Raw genomic sequence first — 27,833 nt, forward strand, 5'->3', positions numbered from 1 at the left:
GGAGGTGGGTCCCAAGTTCCCAACATCAACGAATACCCCATTCGGATGATCTGAACCATCGGATCATTAGCCAACACAAGGGATAGAAAATAGAGCAACAGTTTGGATTCAACGAAAGAAATATGCTGCTGAGTGCTGGAGTTGGGGAGATTTGATTAAGGGGCAAGACATGGGAGCCCACCAGATGATCGGATTGGATCATGGTTTAAGATGGATTTTTATTAGCAGATGTCCCTCATCAGATTGGAGGGTTAGGATCATCCTTCGGAGATGATTTTTAAGGGATGGAGTCCTTTTGTTTGGACCGTTGGATAATTGGGTCCTACCATTAGTCCAGGATCAATTCGAAGATCCTACAAGGTACATATACGTGCAATTCAGGCTGTTGTAGAATATCAATTTTAAAAGGGAACCATCTATTCTTCGATGGTATAGACGAATTTCTACAACCTCGAGGTAGTGGGCTCAATCCCAGGCTCCCAGCTTACCAACCAAAAAAAAAAAAAAGGTTCACTAGAGGAAGTGGACCCGGGTAGAAGAGGGGGCTAATATTCGAGTCGTTGATTTTTGTAAACGATTTCTTCCCAGGCATCGCATGTATCTTCTGCAAGTTATCTTCTATAAGATCAACGGTTCGATTGCACATAGATGCCATGATCTTTAACAAGATCAACAGTCTTGATTGCACATAGATGTCCTCGTGCGGGACCCAAAAATTGACCGTTGCCATTGGTTTTGCTAAACCTAAAATCAGCCTCATAGAAAACGAAAGCGTAGAAAGAGGGCAAAGCTTGTTGGACTTGCAGCTGGAGAGAGGCGGGGTTGTTTTTCGATCCGATGACGGTGAGTTTTCTTTATTCCTTAATATTTTCATTGATTTTCAGTTTGCTGCTTGGTAACTAGACTCAGAAATTCGGACATTGTTGTAGTTTCGGTTTTTAGGGATTTCCCTATCAGTGGTTTAGAAAATGGTTTTGAGATTCCGTGAGCTAGGGTTTATGAAATTCCCAATGTCTGAATGATCTCACTGCAGATCTAGACGGGGATGAACTTGGAACGCGTGCTTATTCGGTTTTAAAGTTTTTGTGTGGAAAAGTCTTCACTTCAGGATTTTTCTGTATTTTCTTGTTTCTCTTTCCCCAAATGGCTCACCCCAACCCTAATACAAAAAGTTCGGAATCTAGCTTTACTTATTTTATCAAGGTGTCAAGATGGAAGATCTTTAATGCTTATAATTTGAGACTAATGATGGGTTCTGAAACACTTGTATAAATTTATGAAAGCTGCTAGGACTTGTAATGATCTACCATGAGTTTAGCTTGATAGTCGTCAAACCCGGATGCTTTTTTCTCTTACCTCTCCAATCCATCGAGTGGTTATCTTACCCCACTGTCAAGATGTTATTAAATGCCACTAAGTTTCTAAACAACAGATTCCAGAAAACTTGTATAAAAAAACATGTAATGAGTATAAGAAAAACACCACATAAAGGAAGACATAGAAGATAATATAAATGTCGTACTACTAAATAAGCCAAATGATTGAAAGCACCACTTTGCAACTTTTGGAAGCTGTCCATCTCTATTTTCCTAATGCATGCACAATCAAACCAACTCATTAATAAATCTATAATTTAGCCGACACTTTGAATTTATTGCTGACACGACACGTGTGTCCACACGCGTCCACACTCCTTTCTACACTTTTAAATGTACTGCTAGAGGTGTCAAGACTTAATGTGAGCATGTCGACACATTTTTTGTACCGTGTCGAGTGTGGTATTATGTTTTATCATTGAATATTGTGTTTACTTCTTTTATTATAAACTCTTCTTTTATCTCTTCTTTAACTAATATTTGCTATTATATCCCATCCCCGAAACCTAAAACTCTAAACAAACTCTTATTACAGTTATATGTTCATTGTATCCTATTGGTCTACCTTTCTCGCTGCATATTGGGGACTGGAGAGAATATGTTAAATTGATGAATGCTTTATTATTTGATTATCTCAACATTGTTTTTTATTATAATTGATTAATTCCAGAATTTATTAGTTTGTGAAATGAATGCATATTTATATTGTTGTAAATTATGATAGTAACAAGTAATTCTCTAGAATAGATTATAGCTGATTAATCCTAAGAGAATGCTGAGTTGTATCACTTCTCCCTTGTACGTATCTGCAACAATATTGCTATCTGCCTTTCTGCGTAGGTTGGCACATGAGATGCTAGGCACCTGCATGTGCATCATTTCTATCACATGCCTATTTGACCATCAGTTAAGTAAAGTGAAAAGGTTAACTAGGGTGGCACACTGTTAATACAATTATGGTCTTATTCCAATAATTTTTCGCTGCAGGGTAACTTAAACTAAGTGCTTATTTGGATATGACGCTCCTTTCTTGTCATGTCATGTTGTCCTCCGTAACCTCATGTAACAGTTGCTTTTGTGCTCTTGTTTCATTTTATTATGCTGCCAGGATATTTCATCTCAGCATTATTAGAGCATTTTAATCAAGTGAAACTATCATTGCAAGTTGCCATTTAAAAAAAAAAAAAAACTATCATTGCAAGTTAGACCTAGTGTCCTGTGATAGATGAGTCTTTGTCTTTACTCTTTATTGGAGTTAGAATTTGCTTGCATTTCAGTTGATTTTTTTTTTTGAATGGCTGCATTGCAGTTGATGAGTGTGCGATTAATCTTATGGTCATGGGACTGTTCTTCTGTCTGTGATGATTTAGTTAAGTATGGTGAAGATGTTATTATGGTGCCTGAGTCACATGTGGAACGCAAATGACAAAACAGAAAGCTAAATGTAGTTTCTCCTGACAGGAAAATAACTAATATAGCCATCCTGTCTGTTCTTTAAAAAGAGATGAGATGCTGGCCTTCTGGAGTTTTCCTTGTAGTGGAAATAAAGGATTCTAGAAAAAAAGAGCATTGGAAATGCTTAAGCACAGAACATGGGTTTATGACTTTGTAGATTTACCTTTATAATTGTGCTGATTTGCATGGTGGTTGTTATTTTGAGACTGTTTATTTATGATGGAGTCACTGAATGGACATAAACTACGGAAGTTGGATGGAGTCACTGGATGGACATATTCCAGTCCTTTAGCCCATGCGGATGTAATAAATCCTGATGTTCAGGCTTTTCTAGATGTAATAAATCCTGATGTTCAGGCTTTTCTAGATGTAATTCGATTAGTCGAGATTTGCAACCTAGACCGTCTTATAGTTGAGGGTCACTTAACGTGATTAGATGGATGAGTTAGGAGCTTCACACCCCTGGACATGTGCTGTTGATGGTCGTTCGGTTACTTTCCAGCAAGTGTGGAGATCTATGAATAATGAGGCTAACCATTTAGCCTCATCCGGTAATTCCAGGATGGGATTGAAGCTATTTGATTTTCTTCCTCTTTGATTTTGGCTGTTTGTATATTTTAGTGTGCTCTTTGCTTATTTTCTTTTTTCTTTGGCTTGTACCGGTTCCCTTTGGGTTTGCCCTTTATTTAATGAAATGTTTGTCATTCAAAAAAAAATGATGCTGGCCTTCTGGAATTTTTTCTGGTAGAGGGTAAGAAAAAGGATCTAGCCTATAGTAAGAGCATTCCTATTGCGTGAGCACTGAAAGGAATGCACACATGCATCTAGATATTTGCTTCACATGTGCTTTTTCTTTAATTGCTATTATGCATCTATTTATTCATGACAACTGTGCAACTTTCATGTGTGTATGTGTTATATAAAACACAAATGCACAAAGTGATGCAGATTGTAGGCCCAATAAGAGGTATCTTTGCCCATTAGGACTTTTAAATATTTATTTTCATGTTATTTTATTTTCTAGGATTTATATGGGACTGATTCTGGGAAAAATAGGGGCTGCAAAGATAAGATGGGTTTAATTAGGGTTTTGGGTAAGGAATTGAAGAAAAGCTTGCTAATGGATGGTGATTGAAGAGGGAGGGTATAGGGACTGTAACACAAGGGAAAAGTGGCTGCTCACTGTTTGGGATGAAATCTCAAGTTGGAAAGCTGATTTTCAGGGCAGCTACCTGCCCTGAAAATCATCGTCTGATTAGAACTGTGATTAGCTAGGCACCAAAATTCTCTCTTTCAACTGATTTAGCATTTTAGCGTAGAGAGAGGACTTTCAGGTGAACGAAGCGACTTCAAGGACTGATCCAGGGGCTGATCTCAATCACAGATGGTTTTCTCAGATTTTCATTGAAAACTCAGACTTTAGCCGGAAGATATAGCCGAAAACTCTTGGATCTTTGGCTCTGATACCAAATTTGATGCAGGACCGGGAAGAGATATAGAAGAAGAGGGAAAAGAAAGAAGAATAGAGTAGAAGAAGAGAAGAGAGGGAAGAATAGAAGAAGAGGAGAGAAGAATATAGGAGGAAAGAATTCTGGGGGAGAAGCTCTCAATTCAATTAATCATCCAAAAAGTTCAAATCCCTAATACATGAGGCCTATTTATAGGCAAATAAATTCCATGGAAAATAAAAGCCCTAAAAATTGAAACATGGAAATAAAAATCCTAGAAACTAAAATAACATAGAAATAAATATTTAAAAGTCCTAATGGGCACAATCTGCATCACAAAGTGCATAGCTCCTTGTTTTCCACTCTGATATATTATTAGATTGCAACTTTAATACCTTATGGCTCTTTGGAGTTTTTGATGATAGTCATTTGATATTACAGACACCTGTTAACCCAAAACCTTTCTTAAACAACCTCACTGGGAAACCTGTCATTGTGAAGCTTAAGTGGGGAATGGAATACAAAGGTACGTGCTTTCACTTTTGAAAACTATCTTTAGTATAATTCATATTTTTGGAGATAATATCTGTGTTGGTATATCGACCGCTGTTACTTTTCTTGGGAAACTATAGATGTATCCTTCATTGATGTCACCTCCCATTGTTCTCTTCAGGTTATCTTGTTTCAGTTGATTCGTACATGAACTTGCAGGTACTATTCTGTTTTTCTTTCGTGCATTGAGAGAACTCATCCAAATTGTTGTATGTGCACTTTATCATATATAAGAACTTTAAATTAGCAAGCATTTTACTGGTTAGATCCTTTTTTTTTTGCAGCTGGCCAACACTGAAGAGTATATCGAAGGACAACACCAGGGAAATCTTGGAGAGATTCTCATAAGGTAAAATGTCTGACTGCAGAAGTACTTTTCATATTCACAAGTGACAAATACAACTTCTCATGGAGCAACCCCACAAACAGCCAACCCACAAAAGTGATAAGAAATGCTTTTTACACACAGGAAAAGACACCCTATGGTAGTGGTACAAAACCTTAATAAATCCTATTAGGTCCTAACAACATGAAAAGCCAAGGGGAGACTTCCAACATGTAGCAGGTGCCAAAAAATAAAAAGAAAAGAAAAGAAAGAAAGCCATTCAAAAAAAAAAAAAAAAAAAACATGTAGTGGGAAGTCTCGTATCATGTCTTCACTACGAAACAGTCTCCCACTTGAATATATGTTGAACATTCACTCGAAAGAATGCCAAACGGGTAACACCCACATGTTGCTTACCATCAAGCCCGATTTGAAACTTTACGCCCCATAAACTTCTCTCAATTAACATGATTTGTTAATGTATCAACCGGATTTGCACTGTCTACTGAATTTGCACAGTTTTTATTCTTTTGCAATAAAATTCGTACATCTACTACTACGTAACAAAGTGATATCAAACATATATGTGTTTGTCCGAGATTGAAATACATGGTTTCTTGCTAAATGCAATGCACTTTGACCATCTCAATAGATCTTCATCACCTTCTTCTTTGCTCTGAGCTCTCTAAGTAGCCGCAAGCAGGATAGCTTCTTTGCAAGCATGTGTAGTTGCCATATATTTTTCCATATATTTAGCTTATGTTGTAGAAAATGCCACAACCGACTGCAACATCTCTTACAAAATTGGAACAATACGGAGAAGAAAATGTCACAACCCAATTAACCACACTACTTACTATGGAGAAAACACATCTCGGGGTAGAACTTCTCTTCCTGCCACCAACAAAACTTGCATTAGAAAACGTTACTATAATGATTCATGCCACTATAATTGATAGCAACATAAGAAGTATCCCGTAGATATCAAAGGATCCACTTCACAACAGTCTACTGATCACGACCAAGATCCTTCATGTACTTGCTAACAACTCCCAATTCCCACTACTTGAGCAATGCACAATTTTCTGCACACTATGGAGAATATAAGGATCATTGCAACATATAAATATGATACTCGAGACATGTCTATCACTTCTATTTCAGTATTAAGTGATTGTTATAAAGACGAATGAGTGGGAAATAAAATACTCAATGGTTCAGCATTCCGCGTATTGGATCATCACAAAATCTCTTTTCGCATAACTCTTCTGAGATTATATCATCAACATATAATAAGAAGCTAATAAGACAAATCTCTTACAAAATTGGAACAATACGGAGAAGATTAGCATGGCCCTTGTGCAAGGATGACTCGTTCAAATTGAGAAATGTTCCAAATTTCTGGGTCATCAACTTATAATGAGTTGCTAGTTAGACAACATCTCTTCGGAAGCTTCTGATAAAATTGGAAAATACGTAGAAGATTAACATGGCCCCTGTGCAAGAGTGACACTCAAATTGAGAAATCATCCAAGTTTTTTGGGGTTGAAGAATCAAGACTATAGCTCAATTGGTTAAGGCTTTGTTCTTCAACTTTTAGGTCAGAGGTTCAATCCCAACTTACATACCAGAAAAGAAGGATACTAAGACAACCATCACAGTAATCACACCATTAAGCACAATGGTCAGCTTTACCTCTCTGAAAATCCAAACTCACAACTCAACTCAACTCAACTCAACTCAACTCAACTCAACTAAGACTTTTTTCCCAAACTAGTTGAAATCCAAACAATGACAATCAAATCGTTTATAACAACATTGAGGCACTTGCTTCAACCATAAAATGATCTGTTTGACTCGGACTATAAATTTCTTCCTTCAGCTGGTCATGACAATGATGTTTTTCCATTTTCAACTGTTTTAATTCCAAATCAATAACAACTACAATTAGCCAAGATAATTCTAACAATAGTGAAACGAACAACAGGATAGGCAATTTCATTGAAGTCAATAACTGCCTTTTGAGCAAACGCACACTAACCAATCTTTCATATTTCAAGTTTTCAACATTACTCTCTGAGTCCTTCAACTTGTACCATCTGTCTACAATCGATTGCCTTACACTGCTTTGGTAACTCTACCAAATTCAGTGTTTTATTTTTATCCAAGGAGTCCATCTCCTCCTTCATGGAGCTTCCACATTAACTAGCATCAACCTTCTCACAATATTTTTAGTAAGAATTTGGCTCGGATTCTTATAATAGGCATGCATAAGCACTAACCCTATTAACTTGAGACTTGATAGACATGGCGGTCTTTCAATTTAGCTGAAGGCCTGATAATCCTTTTGGGCCTACTTGAATTGGTTTGAATCTCAACAATTGGAGGCTCATCTTGATGCATAAATTTTTCTTTGTTTTCCATGCTCACTATAAGCTTCTTGATCTTGATCAATCTCTTGTTGAATTTGAAAAGCACCAGTCCCACCTTGGTCTCTGTGCGCAACATTTCAAAACTCAACTATTCTTTTCTCTGTCCCACCTTGCATAATCTTCATTAATCTCGTCGAATAACAAGCTTGTGGGCAGTATGACCCTCACAAGCTGGTACCCCTTTGTTCTAATATTATAGCCAAGAAAAATACATGTTTTTGAATTTTGGTCTCCTTTGTTCTAATATTATAGCCAAGAAAAATACATGTTTTTGAATTTATCCAGCTTGGCTCTTTTCACTTTAGGACCCAATAATAATTAATCATCACAACAAAAAACATGAAGAAATACTCTGTTAGCTTACCTGTCCAAACTTTTAGAATTTTTTTTTGAATGGTACCAAACTTCTAGAGTTCTGTAGTCTAGAGAAACTGTGAGAGATCTTTTAACTAAACAACAAGTCGTGTTTACAACTTCCTCCCAAAATATTTCTCTAGCTTAGCAGTGCTCAACCTACTCTCAGTCATGGATTTGAATTTCGGTTTCAGTTTCAGTTTCGCCCTTGAATTTCAGCCAAAATCCAGTAATAACAAAAGTATTATTTTATTTATTCCCAAATTTCTTTTGGAATAATATTTTTTTTTAAAAGTCAAAATTTCAAAATTTCAGCCGAAATTGGAGAAATTTCGGAAATTTGGGATTTCATGAAATTTGAAAAATTTGCCAAATTTCGGTTTCGGCCCCAACTGAAATCCTAAAGTTTGGATTTCCGACGAAATTTAGAACCATGCTCTCAGTACACTCCATAAGAGTACGATCCACCCTTCCAACCATACCATTTGTTGCAGTATTAATACCATAGTCAATACAATGCTCTTTAAACTCATTTGAACAAAATCTGTGTCCGTTATCAGTCCTTTAACGCTCACCGAGGCTTTAAATTTCCTAAATTTGTCAAAAGCATATGATTTTTTTAGCATGGAAACTACACCGAAAGAGAAAGTATGAACAACCTCCCAATGATTTGACAATGCGTCCCATATATCGACATGAATCTACTCAAGGGATTTTTTAATTATATTGAACAAAGGAATATATAATTTATGTTATTTACCAAATAAGCAATTCCCACAAAAGCTTAAGATAACTTTAAACTATAAATTAGATTTCGTTCAAGAAGTACCTGAAGCCTGCACTAGCTCATGGGACCGAAACACTTGTGTAACACCACAGGAGACCCCATCTTGGCATGTGCAATAACAACTTCTCTCACTAATGTCTCTTCAATCGGCCTATACAGATTGCCTGTAGTTCCCCTTTCATTATCATCAATATGCCTTTGATCACTTTCAATTGACCGCCACTGCTGGAGTATTGTAGGCCATGCTCATCAAATTTTTCTATTAACAGAAGGTTCTTCCAAAGACCTGGGCATGTCTAAAATATGGTGTGCACACATCCATCGAATATCTTGATCCTCACATCTTAAATTCCCACCATGTGGATGACACCCCCCTCACATGAATGGTAATTGTGGAACCACTCCCTACGAGATGTCATATGATACGGTGCGCTTGAGTCAAGAATCTTGTGGTTCAACATGTTCAACCTCAACACGAACCGTATGCTATCATTTTCAAAAGGGTTAGTATGTTACCTTTTTCCAAATTCCCTTTGGAGTCGATTAGTGGAACCCAATTTTGGTTCCTCAACACCACTCGTTTTGGATATAAGATTTTAATGTCATATGAAACAATGCACTAAACTGTCCACTTCATCGATTTTAACATTTTCAATACGTTTAGATGCTCTTGCCAAGACATTCCATCTTTCATCTTCAAATTATAGAGTTGTCATCCCCAGGAATATTTTATTCAGCAACTATTTCCCTTCATAGATGTTCTTCAATTTGTCCCATAACCTCTTTTGTGGTTGTCGCAAAGAAACATTGAAAATCTCATAATCACCCAGCACAAGGAGATCCGTCATTGCAATTGATTGACGTTTGTGAAAATCTGTTATTTTTTTTCAAAAGCAAACTAGTACAACTCCTATTGTGTCTTCACTAAACAATTAGTTTGTATGCAAATCATGCATCATGCATGTTTTCCTTCAATAAAGTATCAATTCTACTAATATTATGTGATGCAAATAAAAATATAAGTTTGCAACTAGTTTACAACAGTCAACTAGGCTGCTGCCATCTCTCATTATATTGCGTTTGCAGATGTAACAATGTTCTCTACCTTAGAGGTGTACCAGAAGATGAAGAAATTGAAGATGCTGAAAGAGATTAGAAGTAGAGATCTGGAAAAGTGGTTGTACGTTTCAGATTCCTCATAACTTCAACATTAATTTAGCTTTGACCTACTCGAGTATGTAATTCAAATATTGTTAAGTATTTTTTGCCTCTTTTTTCTGCCAAAGCTCAGATAATCAGTTCTGTTGAAGAGGTGTGTTGCTTCAGAAACTCATATTGGATAGCCCATTTGGTAAACACATGTTTTAAGGTACGTTAGTATTACAAGGACTAAATTTTGTACTCTTCTGCTTAGAAATTTGTGGGGAAATTATTCATGGAAGCACTCTATACTACTAAAGCATAAGCGCGATCTGTGTTGAAAACCAAGGAAACTCAACCCAAGACCCGAGAATTCTTGTCTACATACATGTTTTAGGATTGTACCGCCCAGCCGCTGTGACATTGCTAAGGCCCTGTTCGTTTCAGATTGTGAGAACTGACGGCGAGGGCCCAAATTATGTTAATCTTGGGCTAATAATTGGTTGGGGCCCTCACCATCGGTTCTCACAATCTGAAACGAAAAGGGACTAAGTCCTACTAAAGATACCCTTATCATTTTAGTAAAAGAATGGGGTGTTTTTGTGATGAAAAAGTGGTTATTAATGTGGCATTGAACATGTGTTGTAATATAGAGGTTTGTTATTGTGGGTTTGATAGGGACCATCGCAGAAGGCATTTGGTGTATGGGCTGTTGCATGTGAGAGCATCCACAAAGGCTTAGATTTTGTCTTATTCATTTAATTCATCTGAGGTGGATGCTCTTACGTGCAACAGCCCATCTGCAAAATGCCTTCTGCCACCCATTGTTTTCTTGGGAAAGGAAAGCAAAAACCTCATTTTCCCTTTCCAAGGGACGTTTGGCCTTAGAAAAGATGTCATTTACTACTTTCCTTCTACTTGAACATGCGTTCAAATGGATAGATTTTAAAAAAATCTAAGCAAACCAAGAAAAAAAAAGGGTAACCCATTACATACACCACAATCTATATTAAACAAGAGATTCAAAAGAGAACCAAACGTGGAAATGAAAAAGCCAACACACAAAATGCCTATGCATTCGAATCCAAAAAAACAAAGTGAAATGGAGGATCAGAACAATCTGACGATGGATTAACACTGGTGGAACCTGCATCTACTGCACAGAAAACAATGTAGAAGGACGTGGGAAGAAGAAAAATGGGGTAGAAATGTCATTTCCCATGTTAATTACCTCATAGCAGGACAATGGGAGTGAATAGAACTTGAAAACTTCCCGCACCAATATTTTTTTCTTCATTCTTTCTCATATAGAAAATCCATCTCCATTTCAATCCTACTCTATTGGTACTTCCATTTCATTACACCTCTGGTATCAAAATTGATTCTCAAAAACCAAAACAAACAGGCCCAAGTGTAAATTTGAGTTCAATAATCAGTTTTGGACTCAAAATCAATTCTCAAAATCCAAAATAAACAAGGCCTCAGAGAACTACTATGCGGGCAGTTACTCTTGGGATCAATGCTGAATGGCAACTTTTGGGTCCGAGACTTATGTTTCATTGAGGCCGTTATCCAACATGAGCCTACCAAGGTGGTCTTGTTCCCATGCCAAACGAAAATCCCATGCCTAGGATGAAGGATTACAAAAATCAACATTTTAGATTTTCTTGACATAACCCTGAGTGAGCCTGATGGATCAAGGGCATCGGATCATCGGATAAAGGTGTTTTCCACCACATTTGGCCAGACATGCGGTCAGCGGTCTGATCGCGAACATTTCGGCACTATCATTTTAGCATTTTCCACTTTTTAAATTACCAGAAATGCCTGATTTCAAACGTTTTGTACGTAGTATATGGGTCTCAACAACCAAGCGCATGATCGGGAAATGTTCGAAAAAACTCGAGGAATAATTGGGATATATATATATATATATATATATAAATCGTAGGGTTGGGATGATCCTATGGATCTGATTTTTTGTGGACACCCTATCTATGTGAGGACCATTCAAATGAATTGTTTGGATCACCCAAACAATGTGGGCCCCATTGTATTTTAAGCTAGTGTGTAGGTAACTTACCTACACAAGTGTGTAGGGAATGTTCTCTCTCTCTCTCTCTCTCTCTCTCTCTATATATATATATATATATATATATATATATATATATATATATATATATATATATATATATATATTTTTTTTTTTTTTTTTTTTTTTTGGGAAAACTACATGTTTCTCTATTTAGTAATTACAACATATATACTTATTTTTCTAAATGAGACGCGGCAAAAAGAATATTTCTCTATTTAGTATTTACAACGTATAGTTATTTTTCTAAATAAGATGCGAAAAAAAGAAGAGTATAGAAGGATAGTTAAGTGCAAGTGTTTGTTGCAAAGTTAGGATATGAGGTCAATTTTTTTGCCGGTATGTCTTTTTCAAACGTTTGAATTTCTCAGAAGTAGGAAAATTCATCTTTAAATTTGAAAACAATTTGATGGAATTTTTTTTAATTATTTGGTATTTTAAAATTTATATCAAGGCATTAAATTTCGAGATTTTATCAAAATAGTTTGAATTATTCCGAAAATATTGTAACTATGGCTCCACAATATCATTTTTGTGGGTAGGTAAGCTGGGATTTGAACCTGCGACCTCAAGGTTGAAATACATCCTCAACTGTTGAGCTACAGACCTAACTCCTCTCCACAATATCATTCCTCCTACCCATGGTTTTAAATTTCGACCGAAATCCGGTGGAGACCGGCACCGAAATGCATTAAAACCGAAAGAGTCATTTATTTAAGCCGGAATTTCGGAATTTCGGTCAAAATTTTGGTTTTTCCGAAATTTGGCCCAACAAATCTGTTTTTTTAATATTAATCTAATATTTCACCGAAATTTCGACCGAAATTACCTAAATTTCGGTAATTTCGACCGAAATTTAATATGGAATAAAATATTCGTTTCAGGTTATGTACCAGATTTCGACCGAAATTTCGGTCGAAATTTTGAAATTCCAGGGGCCGAAACCGGTACCAAAACCGAAATTATAAACCTTGCTCCTACGTATTGGATTTATTGGAATTAGTTTCCGTTTCCTTCATAAGTTTTTAATTTAGATGGTGAAGAGGGTTGACATAATAACATCGTATGGCAAACAACCTCAATATAAATTGGGTACTGATGTTGGCGACACCATGTTTTGAGAATTGCACTAAAACATTTTGATAGGAAAAAAAAATTTCCATGAAAATTGATTTTTCCAGTGTTTCATCAACTCATTTTTAATGGATTTTTTTTTACGAAAATTGAAAATTTTCTTATTTTAAAAGAAAATTGCAAACCTACTAGAGCATGGAATTTTATTTTCCATGGAATATTTGTTTCCATAGGGAATTTTATTTTCCATGAGTTTCTTCTGCCTAGATCCAAACGCCTCCTAAGTTTATGGAAAAGTACGCTACAAAGCACTCTCTCTCTCTCTCTCTCTCTCTCTCTCTCTCTCTCTCTCTCTCTCGCACACGCGCACACACACCATCATCATCCTTTAGTGTGGGCCGCACAGTACTTTTTGAAAAATACTGGACTATTCGGGCTTACACCATATGAAAACACCTCTCTCTATATATCTCGATAAATAAATGAAAGTGTGATATAATTTTGATTTTCAAATCCATTTTGATGTAGTTTTGATTTCAAACAGAACTTGTAATTTGTATTGAAAAGAATTCTTGTTTTAAAGAAAAGAAATCCTAATGCAAATTAACAAGTTCAATTATTCGATGATGTGTTGCTGCCAGCTCGGGTTTTCTTCACCCCATGTCATCAAACCCTCAAGACGTGGCATTTCAGCTAAGAAGCCAACCAAGAAACCCAATATAAGTCACTGCTCAAAGTAGTGAGATTACATTGCCAACCAAAGACCCAATATCAGACACTGCTCAAAGTAGTGAGATTACATAAAAGAGGCAATAAATAACACAATCCTAACAAGACCAAAAACAGATGAAACCATGAGATCGAACATAAATCACACAAACAAGAGCAGAAATCAGAGATGACCCATGTAGTTTGATGCCAAACTGGCATCAAACTACATGTCTTTAACTCGAAATTCGTTGCGATTTTTCACCACAATGTCATACATGTGGACAGAATTGAACTTGGCAAAGTCCTTAGGAAGAGATATGAGGTGAACTGATGATTGCTTGTGGAATTGAAGGAGTTGGGGGTCATCATAGTACCTCTCCCACCCGAGTCCGGCGAGCTTGCCCTCGAGCGAGGCATAAGAGGTGACGACTTCGTCGGTTGGGGTGTGGACCAGGACCTTGCGTCGGGCATTGTTAGATTGTCTTCCGTTGGCGGACTCGGCTGCCGGATTCTCGACGAGGTGAATCACACCATTTTCCTTAAACATCCAAACTCCAGACATTTTGTTCTTACTTTGGTTTTGCTCTTAAGAGTAGGGAGAGTTATAGTGGTGTATTTGGATGTGATGGAGGGGGAAGGGTTGAAGGTGTTTATATAGTTGTGAACCTTAGATTAAGAGGGGACTGAGATCTTTCTGGAGTGGGGTTGAGAAAGCACATTTGTGGGAGTGTTTGCCTTTTGGTGTGGCTGGAGTCCTTGTAGGTGAGTATGACGAGGGTAGATGGATACCCTTGGGGTCAGGTTTAGGGCACACGTACCATCATTTGGGGCTGGAGTGAAGAGAATCTGGTCTATGGTTTTTTGTGACTCTCTCTCTCTCTCTCTCTCTCTCTCTCTCTCTCTCTCTCATGGCCATGAAGTGTAACATAACCCACAGTTCAAAGCTAAGTTTTTTCATCAAACATAGATTTATGATGATGCACCAATCAGGAAGAAGCTGATTGGCTTTTAATTCTGATGTATTTGTGATTGATCAACGGCTCTTTTCTGTTTGAAAATAGTGAGACAATAAATACGGATAAGGATCAACAGAAATGCAGCACTCAAAATCTTGTGGTAGACCCAAAAAGTTGGAGGTGGTCCTCATATTTCTCTAAAGTTGCAGGTGCTAAAGAAAGTTGACACATTTTTGTGCCACTGTGCACCCGATCAAGGTGGGCTTTCCCTGCTCTTTGGCTCCTTTTTATCCATGCCATGAGTTCCTAGTGACATTGACATAGGACAACGATATAATCTTATATGCAAATGGGAGCTTTGGGATTGGCTTCGCCCGCCCTTTGTTGTAATCATATAACATGACTAACCATGTAAATCTTGTTTTCTATGATTATTTTTGTTATCTAATTTTTCTATTTGTTCGTGTTTCCATCAAACTCTAAATCATGCAGTTTTCACAGGAGTACGACTTTCATTATTGATTTTATTTCAGCTACAACTACTATGTTTTAACACTATCCATTACTCCCATATTTTATTACTATGAACTACATTACTAGTCTAACATCACTAGCTACCATTTTACTACTACTGATATCACATTGGTACTAATATTGTGTGCTTCTAGATTATGAAAAGTTGATTAATTCCTATTCTCTATGGCATTAGAACTAATACTAGAATTGCATAAAAATTAATTTTATCTATGAAAAGATTCCATGTTGACAATGACGGCGCAAAGCTAACATCAAATTGCTTGGCCCACGACCGATTTCATGTCCAAATAAGATGCCAATGATTCGATCTGCCCGATCAAAAACTCGCCTGAGGTGCCATTCCTCATCTAGTAGCTGGCATCAAATTTCATGACCCTCCTCAGATTCCTACATCAAATACTCGTCTCCACGACATGCCCCCATCATCTTGCCTTTATGTTCGAGCTTTATTGGATATTATAAAGTTACAGAATGAATCCTGGTGGGGATTCTATTCCCTTATCAAAACAACAGCTTTTACAAAATGCTATCTGTTATGCCAATTAAATTGGGAATCAAGAGAGAAAGGTAGGCTCCACTTGAATTCTGATCCAATCATTCCTTCAAAAGAAAACCCATATAAGTATATAACCATCACCTAAGAAATGACAAAATTCAAGTCCTATATTTTGTACAATAAGATACTCAACTTCTTTCCCCAATCAATAAACAATGTTAATCATTGAATGATGCTTAGATTTACAATGGTTTCTCCATTAAAGTTGAATCTATTCTCTCTAACACTTAGTTACTTTGGTGCAAAAAATATGACGGGAGAGAGAGAGAGAGAGAGAGAGAGAGAGAGAGAGCAGTAGTTGAGTATGGAAAGATTGGGAAAATGAGGAAGTACCATTTAAGTATTTAACTGTAGTCCTTAAGGTAGTCATGCAAGCTACAGCTATAACAGAATATGATTAAAGTAAAAGAGGGAGGAGAGAGGAGGTTGTTAACTTTTAATATTGAAGTTATGAATTTTAGTGAAGCAGATTTCCCATACAAGAAGAATAACGGCCCTACCACTTTTGATGTGGATCAATTCTCTCAAAATAACTTAAATTTCATAATCTAAAGTTAAGTTAATGTTTTTTCTTTTAATTAAACAAGGCATTTGAATAGGGCCTCAACCCCTAAAAATAGTCCACTTCTCGTTAAGAGAATGTAATCAAAGCAAAAGCAAGAATAGAAGATTGTTCTATTCCATCTATATATCAATTATATGTTAATCAATTTATTAATAAGCAATTAGAAGAGAACAAAGGAATTTTCCCTAATTGTGTGTGAGGTGTTATGGAAAGGAAGGATCCCAACAATAAAATAAACAGTAGTTAGTTTTCTTGGTCTCTTTCCTTGCAGTTGCTTTGGCATGACTTGATACCATATATAAAAATGAAAAAAATGTAATGAGGAAGATGAAGATGATAATGGTGGGGTGATGAATATTTAATCATGATTTGATGATGATAATTATGAATAATTAACCCGTATGAGGTTGGCACATCGGCTGGCGTCGTGAGTTTGCTCCCCATAGACACGAGTTGGAATCCCCCAGGCTCACCCGATGCACGTGATTTACGGGTGATTGAGTGCAGTGGTAAGGATTAGTCCTGTCTTAAATGGGATAGGGATACCCTATGCCATAACAAAAAGATAATTATGAATAATTTAGCTACATGGTGATCTTTGGATAGGTATCGATATAGTTTAAATGATATTTAACAAAATGGAATCTTGAAATCTTCTCAGAAACTGTGAAGGGATGTTTCAAGTTTTCCACCGTAGTGTAAGGTTAGGTCATGTCTGGCAACCATGATTTTTTTTTTTCAGGGAATATTAATTTGCCAACTGGCGAGAATGGTTAGAAAGAGTTTGAGGAGGGAATTTGAGAGGGCAGGAGCGAGGAGATGGTGCTAAGTGACTGAAAAATCAGAAAGTTAAAACTCTACTTTTAGTAGAGTTTTTCTTTTCCCTGTTTTAAGACACTTCTCACCCTCTCATCATTCCCTCGGAATATCCTCCCTCTCTCATCCTCTTGTCCCTCTACCACCACTGGATAAACTAATGTTCCATGGAAAAAAAATTCATGGCTGCCAAACATGACCTTCGGGTAATATACACAGTTCTTACTTCTTAGTGTTTATGTTGGCTTTGGGAAGTTCTGAATACTATTATATAAGAAATACTAAATTGAGCACTTTCTTTGAAAAAGGGCATCTGTGGTGTAGGTGTTTACACCCGTTATGAAATTTATTCAGTTAGGAAAGCTTTATGTAGCCGAATAAATGTTTTCTTAAGGTTTCACCAAATTTACTAAGCAGCAAACAGATGAATGGTAGTGGTTATTTTCAGACATGGTGACCTTTTGAAATTCAAAGTCAGTGGAAGTTGCAGGTAGTTTTGACGGGTTTTATTATTCAAAGTTCAAAGGAGAAGTTGCAAGTAGTTGTGACAAATTTTATTCAAAATTCAAAGGAGTTGCAAGTAGGGGTGTAAACGAGCCGGGCCGAGCTTGGCCAGGCTAGGCTCGGCTCGGCTCATTAAGCTCAAAAGCTCGGCTCGGGCTCGAACCAGGCTCGGCTCGGCTCGGTCAGGCTCGGCCAGGCTCGCGAGCCTTTCCGAGCTCGGGTTATATTAAGTTCACACCCCTCATCTTCCCTGGACAGCCCTATCTAGTGTAATTTGACTACTTTTTTTACACTATGGGGGGTGGTCCAAGTAACAAATGGGGTTCCAAAAATGAAGTGACATATTTTGCCTCCCCCTTTCACTCCATGGACAACCCTTTTAGTGTATATATTAATATATAATATATATATTTAAATATATCGTTAAGCTTAACGAGCTTAGCGAGCCTGGCGAGCCGAGCTCGAGCGAGCTTCCGAGCCCGAGCCAAAATTGACACCCTTAGTTGCAAGTACTTGTGACTGGTTTTATTCAAAATTCAAAGGATGAAGTTATTGCTGGAAATAACTGTCATAAATAGTTTGTGGGAGAAGTTGTATAAAGAGATGGCTGCATCAAGAAGAGAGGATCTACGCACATCTACATACAAACTTGTATCTTTTCTTTTATCCAGGGGTAGTTTCTAACGTAAATCTCTTCTTCCTTCTATTTTTTCTTACAAAAATTCGACTGTATACGTTCAAAACTTCAATGGATATTGCCTCAAAAAAAGGAATTCTCTAGTCATGTTCTTGGATGAATTCCTTTCTCTTGACACTAAACGAATTGTCAAGTACTTGTTCTCAAGTCATTTGAACCAACAATCATTTGATCACGTTTCGCTCATTACTCGAATTTGAGAAACATTTTTATTGGAATTTGGAAAGACATTCGAAAACCATCGATCAAAGGATATTTTCTCTCCTATATAATTAGTGTAAGATTTTTGCACCAACAAGTCGCACATAAGGCAGCCATTCACGTTCTGGTTGCTTCTGATACACGATTGTTCTACGACCTATAAGAGCATGTTTTCTTCTGGGAAATGATATTTGTGCCAAGGTGTTTCGATAAACAAGCGCTCCACTTGTTTGTCGTGTAGTATTTAAAGGGATTTCAGAGGATACACGACAAACAAGGGGAGCGCATGTTTATCGAAACACTTGGCGCAGATATCATTTCCCTTTCTTCTTTGGAAATGATTGGCTTTTCAATGACGTGATCTCAATCTATTTGATTGAAGTAGTCATCTAATAAAATCTGGTATTATACAATCTAGATCATACCAATAACATATATGCCCTCAGTAGAGAATGATGGTGAGATCACAATATGAATTGAGATATGGTAGTCTTAGTATCGAATTGACATGTCCTCAAGGATTAGAATATCCATTTATTCTGTGGTGATGGTTTTTACTTTCCTATCTTTCAATATTTGGATCACAAACGTCCGTAAATTAATTTTTTGACTGGAAGAATTGTTTAAAAGAGATCTCCTAGAATCGGGCTGCAAGACGCCCCAAAAGAAAGGCTGAGAGAAGCTTGGTTTTCTATTTAGCAATGATTCAACAAATGATCAGTGACTGAATCGGGCTAGGCTGGAACAAAATTTTACCGAGCTGCACCCATTCCCTGGTAAAATCCAGTACGAAAAGCCCATTCTTTCAAGCTGATGTTTCAGGTGCCTGTAATTTTTTGTTTTCTTAAAAAGCGAATGCATGGAAATAACAGTCATTGCCCAGACACAAGTCACATAAACTGGCTACAGTCCGAGCTTTGTTGGCTCAAATCCACAAAACTACATACGGAAATAACTTAACACTTCAGTAATTCTTCATATAAATATTACAAATACAAAAACGAAATCCCCGTTAGAGAAAGAGAATCACGAGATCGACGATGACGAACAACGAACCAACTGTTTTTATGGCGGTGAAAGCTGAGGGAGGGCCATTGGACTGACCATCTACCACAGCCATGGTGGTTATGAGATACAGGGAGCCCTGTATGGTTTTGTAATGGTAGGCCCTGCCACTAATTAAAGCATCTTCCATAAAAACAGACGAATAGGAAATCACCATATGTCGCGCAGATACCTCCCTTCCATTTGCAGACTCTTCACCATGCTCTCAACCTTGGAGCCCTGCAGACATCCCTGAAACAAATTTTTGCAGCACTGGTTTAGGGCCTATTTTATTTAATCATCATACCCAGTTTGTGTGTTCTATTTTAAAACAAACTAGACGATTTGAAACAGATAAAGAAAAGAATCGAATCCGATGATTTGTTAGCTGAGAGAAATTTTCGAGGAGTGTGTGTAACATTTCTACACCATTTTTGCCCAAGCCATTTTGAAAGTCGTAGATTTTTACCTGTTCTTGGACTATGGTGTGGAGAGCCCGATGAACGTCCTTGGCCATGCCTTTACCATCACCACAGACATAAATGTAACTGCCCTGAGAGATGAAATTCCAGATATCCGAGGCCTGCCAACAAGTAAAATGGCACACTTTAGAATGAACGATAAACAGGAAACTGCCATTCCATTACAACAAAAATATGGCACACTTATTTAACCAACCTTCTCCGCCATCTTGTGCTGCACATATTCCTTGGTTGGACCCTCGCGTGAGAAAGCAACTACCAGTTCAGAAAGCACACCCGCTTCGAGGAAGCCATTCAACTCATCTTCGTAGATGAAATCCTGCAGGTAATGTGCATCTGATCAAATCCTGAACTCAAAGAAACATCTTTGGGGAATGCCAAAGTACTGATTGGAAAATTTGATCTGTTTAACAGTGAGATTTGAAGTAGAATTACCGTTTTGCGATTCCTGCATCCAAAGAAGAAGATAGCAGGGCCAAGTTTTGCTCCAGCTTCTTTCAGGCCCAATCTTTCCTGAAATGACAAATACAGAGATTCCTTAAAGACATGTCACCAGTATGAATAAAAGAGAGAGTGCAGAAATACAGTCAGTGGCAGACCTGCAAGAACCCCCTAAATGGTGCCAATCCAGTTCCAGGGCCAATCATGATAATTGGCACGGCAGGATCTGCTGGGAGTTTAAAATTTGACGTCCTCACAAAAATAGGTGCCCAGCTGCAGTCACGGCTTTCCTCCAAAGGCACTGAATTCTGCAAAACATTAATAACAGACAGATGAGATGGGGAGGAAAAGTCATAAGCACTTTAGAATAGTGGATTGAGAAAAGGACAAGAGAAAAGTATAAACATAATTAACCAATGTTCATGGAAAATAATCGAATTGACCCAAAAGATTTACAAAAAACTGGCAGGAAGAATTGACTAACAAACTTGAGGAGAAGTTCATGCTAACTCTCCATCACATAATATGTATATGTCAATTCGATTATATAAAAAATATAGATGCCCGTGACTCATAATAAATCACCAAGTACAATATAAACAGGGAAAAAGACTATGAAATTACAGTCTGCTTCTAAACAATGGGATCAATTGTACAGCTACAAACCAAAAAGGGATAGTATAGATATCGTTAATGGTTAAACAATAAAAACTTATTAAAAAACACTTAAATATTACCTCCAAAAAATAATTGATAAATACTACAATATTATTTATACTAAAATGTCATCACTTCCAAGCATTTTTGGGACATCAGAAGCCAACTTTGTAAAAGATCAGAATTTCAATGAGTTCAAAAACATATCTTTTGTTCAGCAAATAAGATTTAGTTTGTTGTGATCATTTGTACAAGACAACATATTCACCATCTGTGAATTTGGAATTACTTCCAAAAAATTTAATAATGCTATTATATCCAGTGATCTTTCATCAAAAAGGAAAAATGGTGGTTAAATAACATCAATCAAGTCTCAGAAATAATTTTTTTTGGTAGTGACACGTTTCTCACAATGATATTAGCATATAGAATAGTCACAATACCTTCATCCAAGTGGAACACACGCCTCTGTGAATCCTTCCTGCTGGAGTTGTTTCATTTACCAACGCACATGTGACATGTATTCTAGACAGTGCTATCCTGAAAAAAGCGAAATTGAAACAGTAACTAAGATGAAACATTATAACAGCAAATAGAATAGTTAAATTTGTCTTACTACTCACTTTGGAGAGGAAGATATAGAATAGTATCTAGGCTGCAAGCGTGGGGCAATCGCTGCAAAGAAAACTCCAAGAGGCGGTTTGGCGGAGGGAAACTCCTCCATGACTTCTAGGAGGCTTCTCTGACTTGCAACTATCCATTGTGAATATTCATCCTGCACCAAAGAGAAAGTACAGATTAAAAGGAGAACATTTACAATAGTATGAAATCAGAGCACAGAAGAATTTCCAACCTTTCCAGCAGGGGACGCAAGGAATTTTAGGCGATCGGCTTCGCTCTCGTCAGAAGCATGAGCAGCTAATGCCATCAGTGAAGCCTGAAAAGATGCAAACGTATACATTAAAAAAAAATGGGCGCAGGGAGTATATAACCATCATGAAGTAGGAAAAAGGAAGTTAAGAATAGAGACTTTAGAATCACCTTTTTGGGGAAATTCAGAAGATCTGCGTATCGGGCAAGTGCAGCCCTCAAAGTGCAAGGAGATGGGAAAGGAGGTGGTGAGGAGTTTCCACTAATGGGGGTGCCATCCTCTTTGTCAGAATGGATGGAGAAGAAAGTATCTGATGAATAACCTAGTAACCTTTCTGCCTTCTCCACAGTTTCAGTAGAATTTTCCGCATAGACACCAACATGGTCTCCGGTTTCATACCTGATGAAAAGAAAGGAAGCACAATTTATGAGTAAGGTGGCAAGGGGGAAGTTATCCAACAAGCTAGCTGTTTTATACTATGTGACAAGAAATCCACTTCTCTACAAATTGGCATGTCAGACACACAAGTCAACAAGTATATTGAAGAGAGCCCTAATGCAAATCATTTTCTTGTTTTTCAGAAAACTTCACATAATATTATATAATTTTAATACATTTCTAAGATTAAAGTATGTTTCAATATCTAGTTAAAACTCATTCAATTAAATACTTTTAGCATTATTGTTTAATTCTATGGATGTGTTTTCTTTCCTCACAGAGGTCTAATGATATGTTTTTGTTGGCAGGTACGATTTGCAGATGCCGCCTTTCAAACACCTTGTGTCCATGTCTGACACGAAGCACACGGCCCGTTTAAAGACACAGTCAATATGATAAAGGCTAGAGAATGAATAACAAGCTAGAATGAGTGACATTACATTTTACAGCTTATCGAATGTCCACACTGATTAACCAAATAAATATTCTTTAGCATAGAACCAATAAAAATGTTCTTACATGCACTGTATAACATCAATGTCAATATATAACATGGAATAGATATTATGGAAAAGCCTTCAGGAATGCATTATGAATAGTTTTCTCAAAGGATCATATATGTAATTTACTTCTTAAAAACTAATTTAGCTTTCTATAAACGATTACATCTCCTTCAGTCCTTCAAACATATCAAAATTGATCAATCAGCCAATTCCAAGAAAAGAATAATGGCAACCACTACCAGCAATTTACCAAATCAACAACAGTTCCTACATTAAAGGATCAAACTTCAGTTCCTTAACACTTCAAGAGGAGCATATCTCAAAACTTTCTAAGAAATTGGCGGAATAATAAAAGTTATAACAAAATGACTGTCTATGTGAGAAGAAACATGATCTTAGCGGTGACTAAGAATTCAAGACAGTGAAAGGAATTCATAAAAACAATTGTATGGTTGTGTAGATAAACTTCCTAATCTGACTCTAAACAGAACTGATGAGTATCAACAACTTACTGTTAAAAAATCCAACATATCTTCTCTTAGATAGTAATAAGTTTTGGCAGAGATGCTACTCCTTCAAGGCTAAAAAGACAAAATATAATGCACTTAAGAAACTAATTCAAAATAACAGAAGATTGGAGTTCCAATGTATGGAATTGGACATGAAAGCTATCATGGTTTGACTGAAAAATAAATATCTGATTTTTGTAAATTACAGATAAGAAAATATCCAATGAGTGTTTGAAATAATCAATAGGGTCACTTGTGTCAGAAAATTAGAAGAATGTAAAACATAATTGACTGAATTAGAACACCCTTCATCATAAAGAACAATGTGAAATATCAGATGTCAACAGAAAAGCTGCAATTATAACTGTATGAATTTAAAGCTACATTAGAAGGAGAAGCAATATAATTAACTTACGAAAGTCCTGTGCCAGAAATGTCAAATTCAAAATGAATGCAAGAACGATCAGAAGCCGGGGTGTGAAGCTCTTTCCGTACGGCCACATTAGCTCTTTATACAGAGAATACAGCAAGAGTCATAATCATATATTAGAAATAAACAGGTAACAAGATTCATATTGAATGGCGGAGTGGAGATTCATTTAATACCTGCATGGATGTTGAATGTCATGAACAGTATGGCCATTTGCAATGTTCCAGCTCTCGTCCTGATAAGATGACTCTTTAGGGTCAAGAAATACAACTCTATATTCTGGGACAATAGCAGCATAAGGGGTGGAAGCGCCAGTTGCACCATCTTCATCCAGAAGCAACTGATCCAACTCAGGCCATACCGATTCTCGCCTAGAATACCAAAACAGTAAAATAAGTCAAAACATTCTGAAAAAAAAATACATGAATGGGTTCATCTAGCATTATTAAATGCCAGAGAATTAGCCTGTTAAAAAATTCTTTGACAAGATAATCAAAACATTGAGAGTTCTGCACAGTGCACACCATGCATTAAAGTCATCCTCGATGCATTGATCATCATCTCCGAGTCCCACCGGAACAAGACGTTTTCCACCTATAAAACCAAAAAGAGAGAGATAAGCTAATATAGCAAGAAGATTTAAGAGAAGGAAATGGGAAACAAAATAACCACCACCCTACTGAAATCAGAAAAATCAAGCAAACAGTAACACTCCAACTCCTATGTTGCAGGGAAACTTCTGTATTGGAGGAATGAACCATCAGATGCAATGAACAGAATAGCATAGCAAGATTCTCTACTGTCCAAAAATTTTGATTCCCTATGATCTGATAACTTGCCCATTATGTGTCCAACAAATCAATCACTACAGTTAATAATTTCCTGTAGTACACAGTAAAAAAAATCCACTGTTTTGAGGATCAATGAAAAAGGCAAATGTATTACAAAGGAAAAGGTCATGTGCATAGATAGAAATTAAAATCACAGTGCCTAACTAAATTGAAGATGATTCATATTGGTCCAGAAAGCAGTCTATTCAAGCAGCTTCATGCCTCAGGCAACTCCACTATTTAATTGAGGGCCAGGAAAAACTGGCAAAGAGACTTAAAAGGAGAAATTCAAGTATATAAAGATAGAAATTAACACGGACATGGATATATCAAATGAACCGAATTGGAGATACGTCATTTGGTCTGCACACTGGTACACACCAGCAGGATCCAAATCCCAGCCTACTCCAGAACAAGAGTCATGACACTAAGTCTAGAATCTGAAGCTTGGAACAATAAAACTGTCAAACAGATATCCCACTACAGTCTTCACCAATCTGATCCTCTTGACATACACCATGCATAAAAAAGCTAGAGAACAAATAACTACATCAATTCAAGTTCACCAGAGAATATGAAAAAACAGTATAGTGTTTGCAGAAAACAATCCACTACAAATATGAGAAGATACAGAATCTCAAGCTGTAAGAGGAACTCCCAAACAAGAAAATCTATTGGAAAGTCAACCCAGTTAAGATAAAAATAAAAATCTTGAACAAATAAAAAACGAGATGCAGTTGCAAGAGCACGGTTTAAACTTAAGAAGCTTTTCCAAATATTTGAAAGTTGTAAAAATCAGTCTTGTAATTCGACACTTGTGGTGAAAATAAATATGATAAATTGAAAAGTTCATGTTCAATGTCAAGTTAAATTGAGGGGCACAGATCCTCCCTTATGACAACAGGTGCTCGTATTATGAAACGACAAGGACCATGACCAATACATCACACTCGGTGCTCATTTAGTAACAGCACACTGAGCTGATCATATAGATAAGCACTTTATTTTGAAGTACGATAGCAAGATGCCTGATTCAAGCAAGCTATCCATAAATCGTATAACTGAAGCTTGAATCTATAAGCATGTTGGGGAGTTAAGAATTTAAACATGCACTACCACACATTAAAAGTCAGGAATAATGGCAAAATTCCCACAACAACAAGTAAGATGTTGTAGATTTGAATAAATTTTGAATATTTCTAGCAGTAATTCGAAGAAACAAAAGGCATTATTAGGATGACGAGTATTTCGGGTAGTAGAATTAGTAAGGCATAGCAATCTGTAGGTATTTAATACAGCACAGCGTCCACAAACAAAGAATAACAATAACATGAAATGCCAACTTGTGAAGAATCACTGTTTCAGATTCAATGAAACGAAACAGGTTACTAAAGTAAACAAAAGCAGTCAAATCATCCCAAAAGCATACCCTGATTGGCGAGGATCTCATCGACCACCTTTGCCGCCTGTTTTTGAAATGAATCCCATAAATCAATCAGCAACTCCCCAATAGATTATCAAAACTAAAAAACTTGAAATTAAAGCTTTCTTTTTTGCTCAGACCTTATTGAAAAACTCGTACTGCCTGTTACCCAGACCGAACACACCGTAATGGAGGTTCTTAAGCCAGACTCCCCTATCTTGTCCCTGGAAACAGCAGACAATGAGAAATCACCCTGAAAGTTGAACACAAAAGAAACCAAAAGGACACTTCAAGAACTGGAATTCTTACAAAACTGTACCTCTGAAAACCACTTATAAAACCTCACCGCATTGTCAGTCGCTTCACCATCTCCATATCTATCAGACAAACAAAATTAAAGAAATAATAAGAAAAAGGAAAAGGAAAAACTCAAAAAGAACACTCTAAGGACGCTAACTTACGAGGCTATAAAGAAAATTGTAAAAGATTCTTTCTTCAATTTAGCTTCATATTCTTCGTCATCCACACCGTAATCATCCTATGGATAATTCAAATTCAATCAGATTAAATGTCTAGAACTCAACTAAACAGTTATGAATTCTCCTCAGATTTACAAAAAAGGAAAAAAAATGCAATTACCAGATCAAGGACTTTAAAGATCGCCTTTTCATAGCGAGCTCTCCCTTCCTCCGCAAACGTCTAAATCAAACAAAACAAAACAAAACCGAAAATAGGTCAAACATCAGATTCTTAAGCAGAGAACCGAAAATAGTGTTAAGAGTTATAAAGTACATAATATCTATTAGATCAGACCGTTGGATCACCAACTATTAGATGACAGGAGAGGTAGTTAAGACTTAAAGATAGATTAGGCAAATGATTGAGATTAGGATTCTCTTGAACTTATATCTTCTTCTTATGTTTATCTGCAAGTGCTTATTTAAGCAAATTTTAGTGTTAATGAAAATTAACTGAGAGATTAGTAGAATCTCTTATTTTAATAAGGTCAAACATCAGATTCTTAAACTGAGACTCGAAAATTGGTCAAACATCAGACCTTGGCATATCCTTCAGCAGTACCGGTCTGTGTGCCAAAGAAGATCGTGATCTTCTTCTTTCCACTATGCAAATCTAGCTCAGGCTCCTTGACAATCAACGGCTTCGGAGCTTCAATGACTTTGCTCGATTTCTGGCGCCAGAAGAACACGAATGCACAGCCTATGAAGACTGCGATTGAGGTCGTCAAGATCATAAAAAATCCACGATTTTCAAAGAATAAAGCGGAATCAATAGCGGAGGGATCAGATTTTCCTTTCAGAAAAGCCGACATGAGTTCGAAAGGAGAGATTTTCATTGAATCGGATTGCATGATGTTGGAATCCTCTGCAGAAAATTTGGATGAAATTGAAGGTCTTGATTCTAGTTCCTGATTGAGGAGGAGAGGACTCTCTGTGGAATCGGAATGGTTGGAATGGTCCGAAAAACAGAGAGAGAGCCTGAGGGAGCGAGGTGGAGGAGTGGGGTTTTATTGGAGGATCCAAGCGAACCAACGCCCACCAAGCCCGACTGGTCAAACTAAACTACATCAGTTAACTATGGTTAGTTATCTGGTTGAGCACAGTTGAAC

General features: G+C 36.9%; 3 protein-coding genes, 1 non-coding gene and 1 pseudogene across 5 annotated transcripts; 3 read left to right on the plus strand and 2 right to left on the minus strand.

The window, feature by feature from the left end:
• The first annotated feature begins 684 nt into the window (after positions 1 to 684).
• LOC143879695 (putative small nuclear ribonucleoprotein F) lies at positions 685 to 10,130 on the plus strand. Of its 2 annotated transcripts, XM_077382203.1 has the most exons (6): positions 685 to 843; positions 4,721 to 4,805; positions 4,953 to 4,990; positions 5,116 to 5,180; positions 9,816 to 9,909; positions 10,021 to 10,130. In XM_077382203.1, the coding sequence occupies exons 1-5, from the start codon at positions 838 to 840 to the stop codon at positions 9,883 to 9,885; spliced, it is 264 nt and encodes an 87-aa protein (XP_077238318.1). In that variant the 5' UTR covers positions 685 to 837; the 3' UTR covers positions 9,886 to 9,909; positions 10,021 to 10,130. The 2 variants fall into 2 exon arrangements, with proteins under 2 accessions (XP_077238318.1, XP_077238317.1); XM_077382202.1 differs by having other exon boundaries at positions 9,816 to 10,130.
• On the plus strand, positions 6,449 to 6,559 carry LOC143880508 (U6 spliceosomal RNA; annotated as a pseudogene).
• LOC143880514 (U6 spliceosomal RNA) lies at positions 6,595 to 6,696 on the plus strand. The gene has a single exon (XR_013251738.1). It is a non-coding gene; the product is annotated as a U6 spliceosomal RNA (small nuclear RNA).
• A 3,655-nt stretch (positions 10,131 to 13,785) lies between the features above and the next one.
• LOC143878370 (flowering-promoting factor 1-like protein 1) lies at positions 13,786 to 14,559 on the minus strand. Its single transcript, XM_077380663.1, has one exon. The coding sequence runs from the start codon at positions 14,306 to 14,308 to the stop codon at positions 13,970 to 13,972; it is 339 nt and encodes a 112-aa protein (XP_077236778.1). The 5' UTR covers positions 14,309 to 14,559; the 3' UTR covers positions 13,786 to 13,969.
• A 4,909-nt stretch (positions 14,560 to 19,468) lies between these two features.
• On the minus strand, positions 19,469 to 27,712 carry LOC143879696 (NADPH--cytochrome P450 reductase-like). Its single transcript, XM_077382205.1, has 18 exons — positions 27,264 to 27,712; positions 26,846 to 26,905; positions 26,668 to 26,744; positions 26,526 to 26,583; positions 26,347 to 26,430; positions 26,213 to 26,249; positions 24,478 to 24,547; positions 24,130 to 24,324; positions 23,939 to 24,031; positions 22,244 to 22,472; positions 22,056 to 22,139; positions 21,826 to 21,977; positions 21,646 to 21,742; positions 20,704 to 20,853; positions 20,540 to 20,617; positions 20,301 to 20,423; positions 20,092 to 20,205; positions 19,469 to 19,874 (listed from the first exon to the last, which is right to left on the minus strand). Exons 1-18 carry the CDS (start codon positions 27,573 to 27,575, stop codon positions 19,794 to 19,796), a joined length of 2,094 nt encoding a protein of 697 aa, XP_077238320.1. The 5' UTR covers positions 27,576 to 27,712; the 3' UTR covers positions 19,469 to 19,793.
• Positions 27,713 to 27,833: the final 121 nt, after the last annotated feature.

Source organism: Tasmannia lanceolata, unplaced genomic scaffold (assembly GCF_043159265.1).
Source record: "Tasmannia lanceolata isolate RefF3 unplaced genomic scaffold, GAP_Taslan_0.1 ptg000006l, whole genome shotgun sequence".
NCBI lineage: Eukaryota > Viridiplantae > Streptophyta > Magnoliopsida > Canellales > Winteraceae > Tasmannia > Tasmannia lanceolata.

Coding starts and splice junctions, on each gene's coding strand:
- LOC143879695 (XM_077382202.1), top strand. Junction 4,991..5,115: donor ATTCGTACATGAACTTGCAG/GTACTATTCTGT, acceptor TTTTTTTTGCAG/CTGGCCAACACTGAAGAGTA. Junction 5,181..9,815: donor CTTGGAGAGATTCTCATAAG/GTAAAATGTCTG, acceptor TTGCGTTTGCAG/ATGTAACAATGTTCTCTACC.
- LOC143878370 (XM_077380663.1), bottom strand. CDS start 14,308: ATGTCTGGAGTTTGGATGTTTAAGGAAAATGGTGTGATTCACCTCGTC.
- LOC143879696 (XM_077382205.1), bottom strand. CDS start 27,575: ATGCAATCCGATTCAATGAAAATCTCTCCTTTCGAACTCATGTCGGCT. Junction 24,032..24,129: donor GACATTCAACATCCATGCAG/GTATTAAATGAA, acceptor CTCTGTATAAAG/AGCTAATGTGGCCGTACGGA. Junction 20,424..20,539: donor GATGCAGGAATCGCAAAACG/GTAATTCTACTT, acceptor CATTACCTGCAG/GATTTCATCTACGAAGATGA.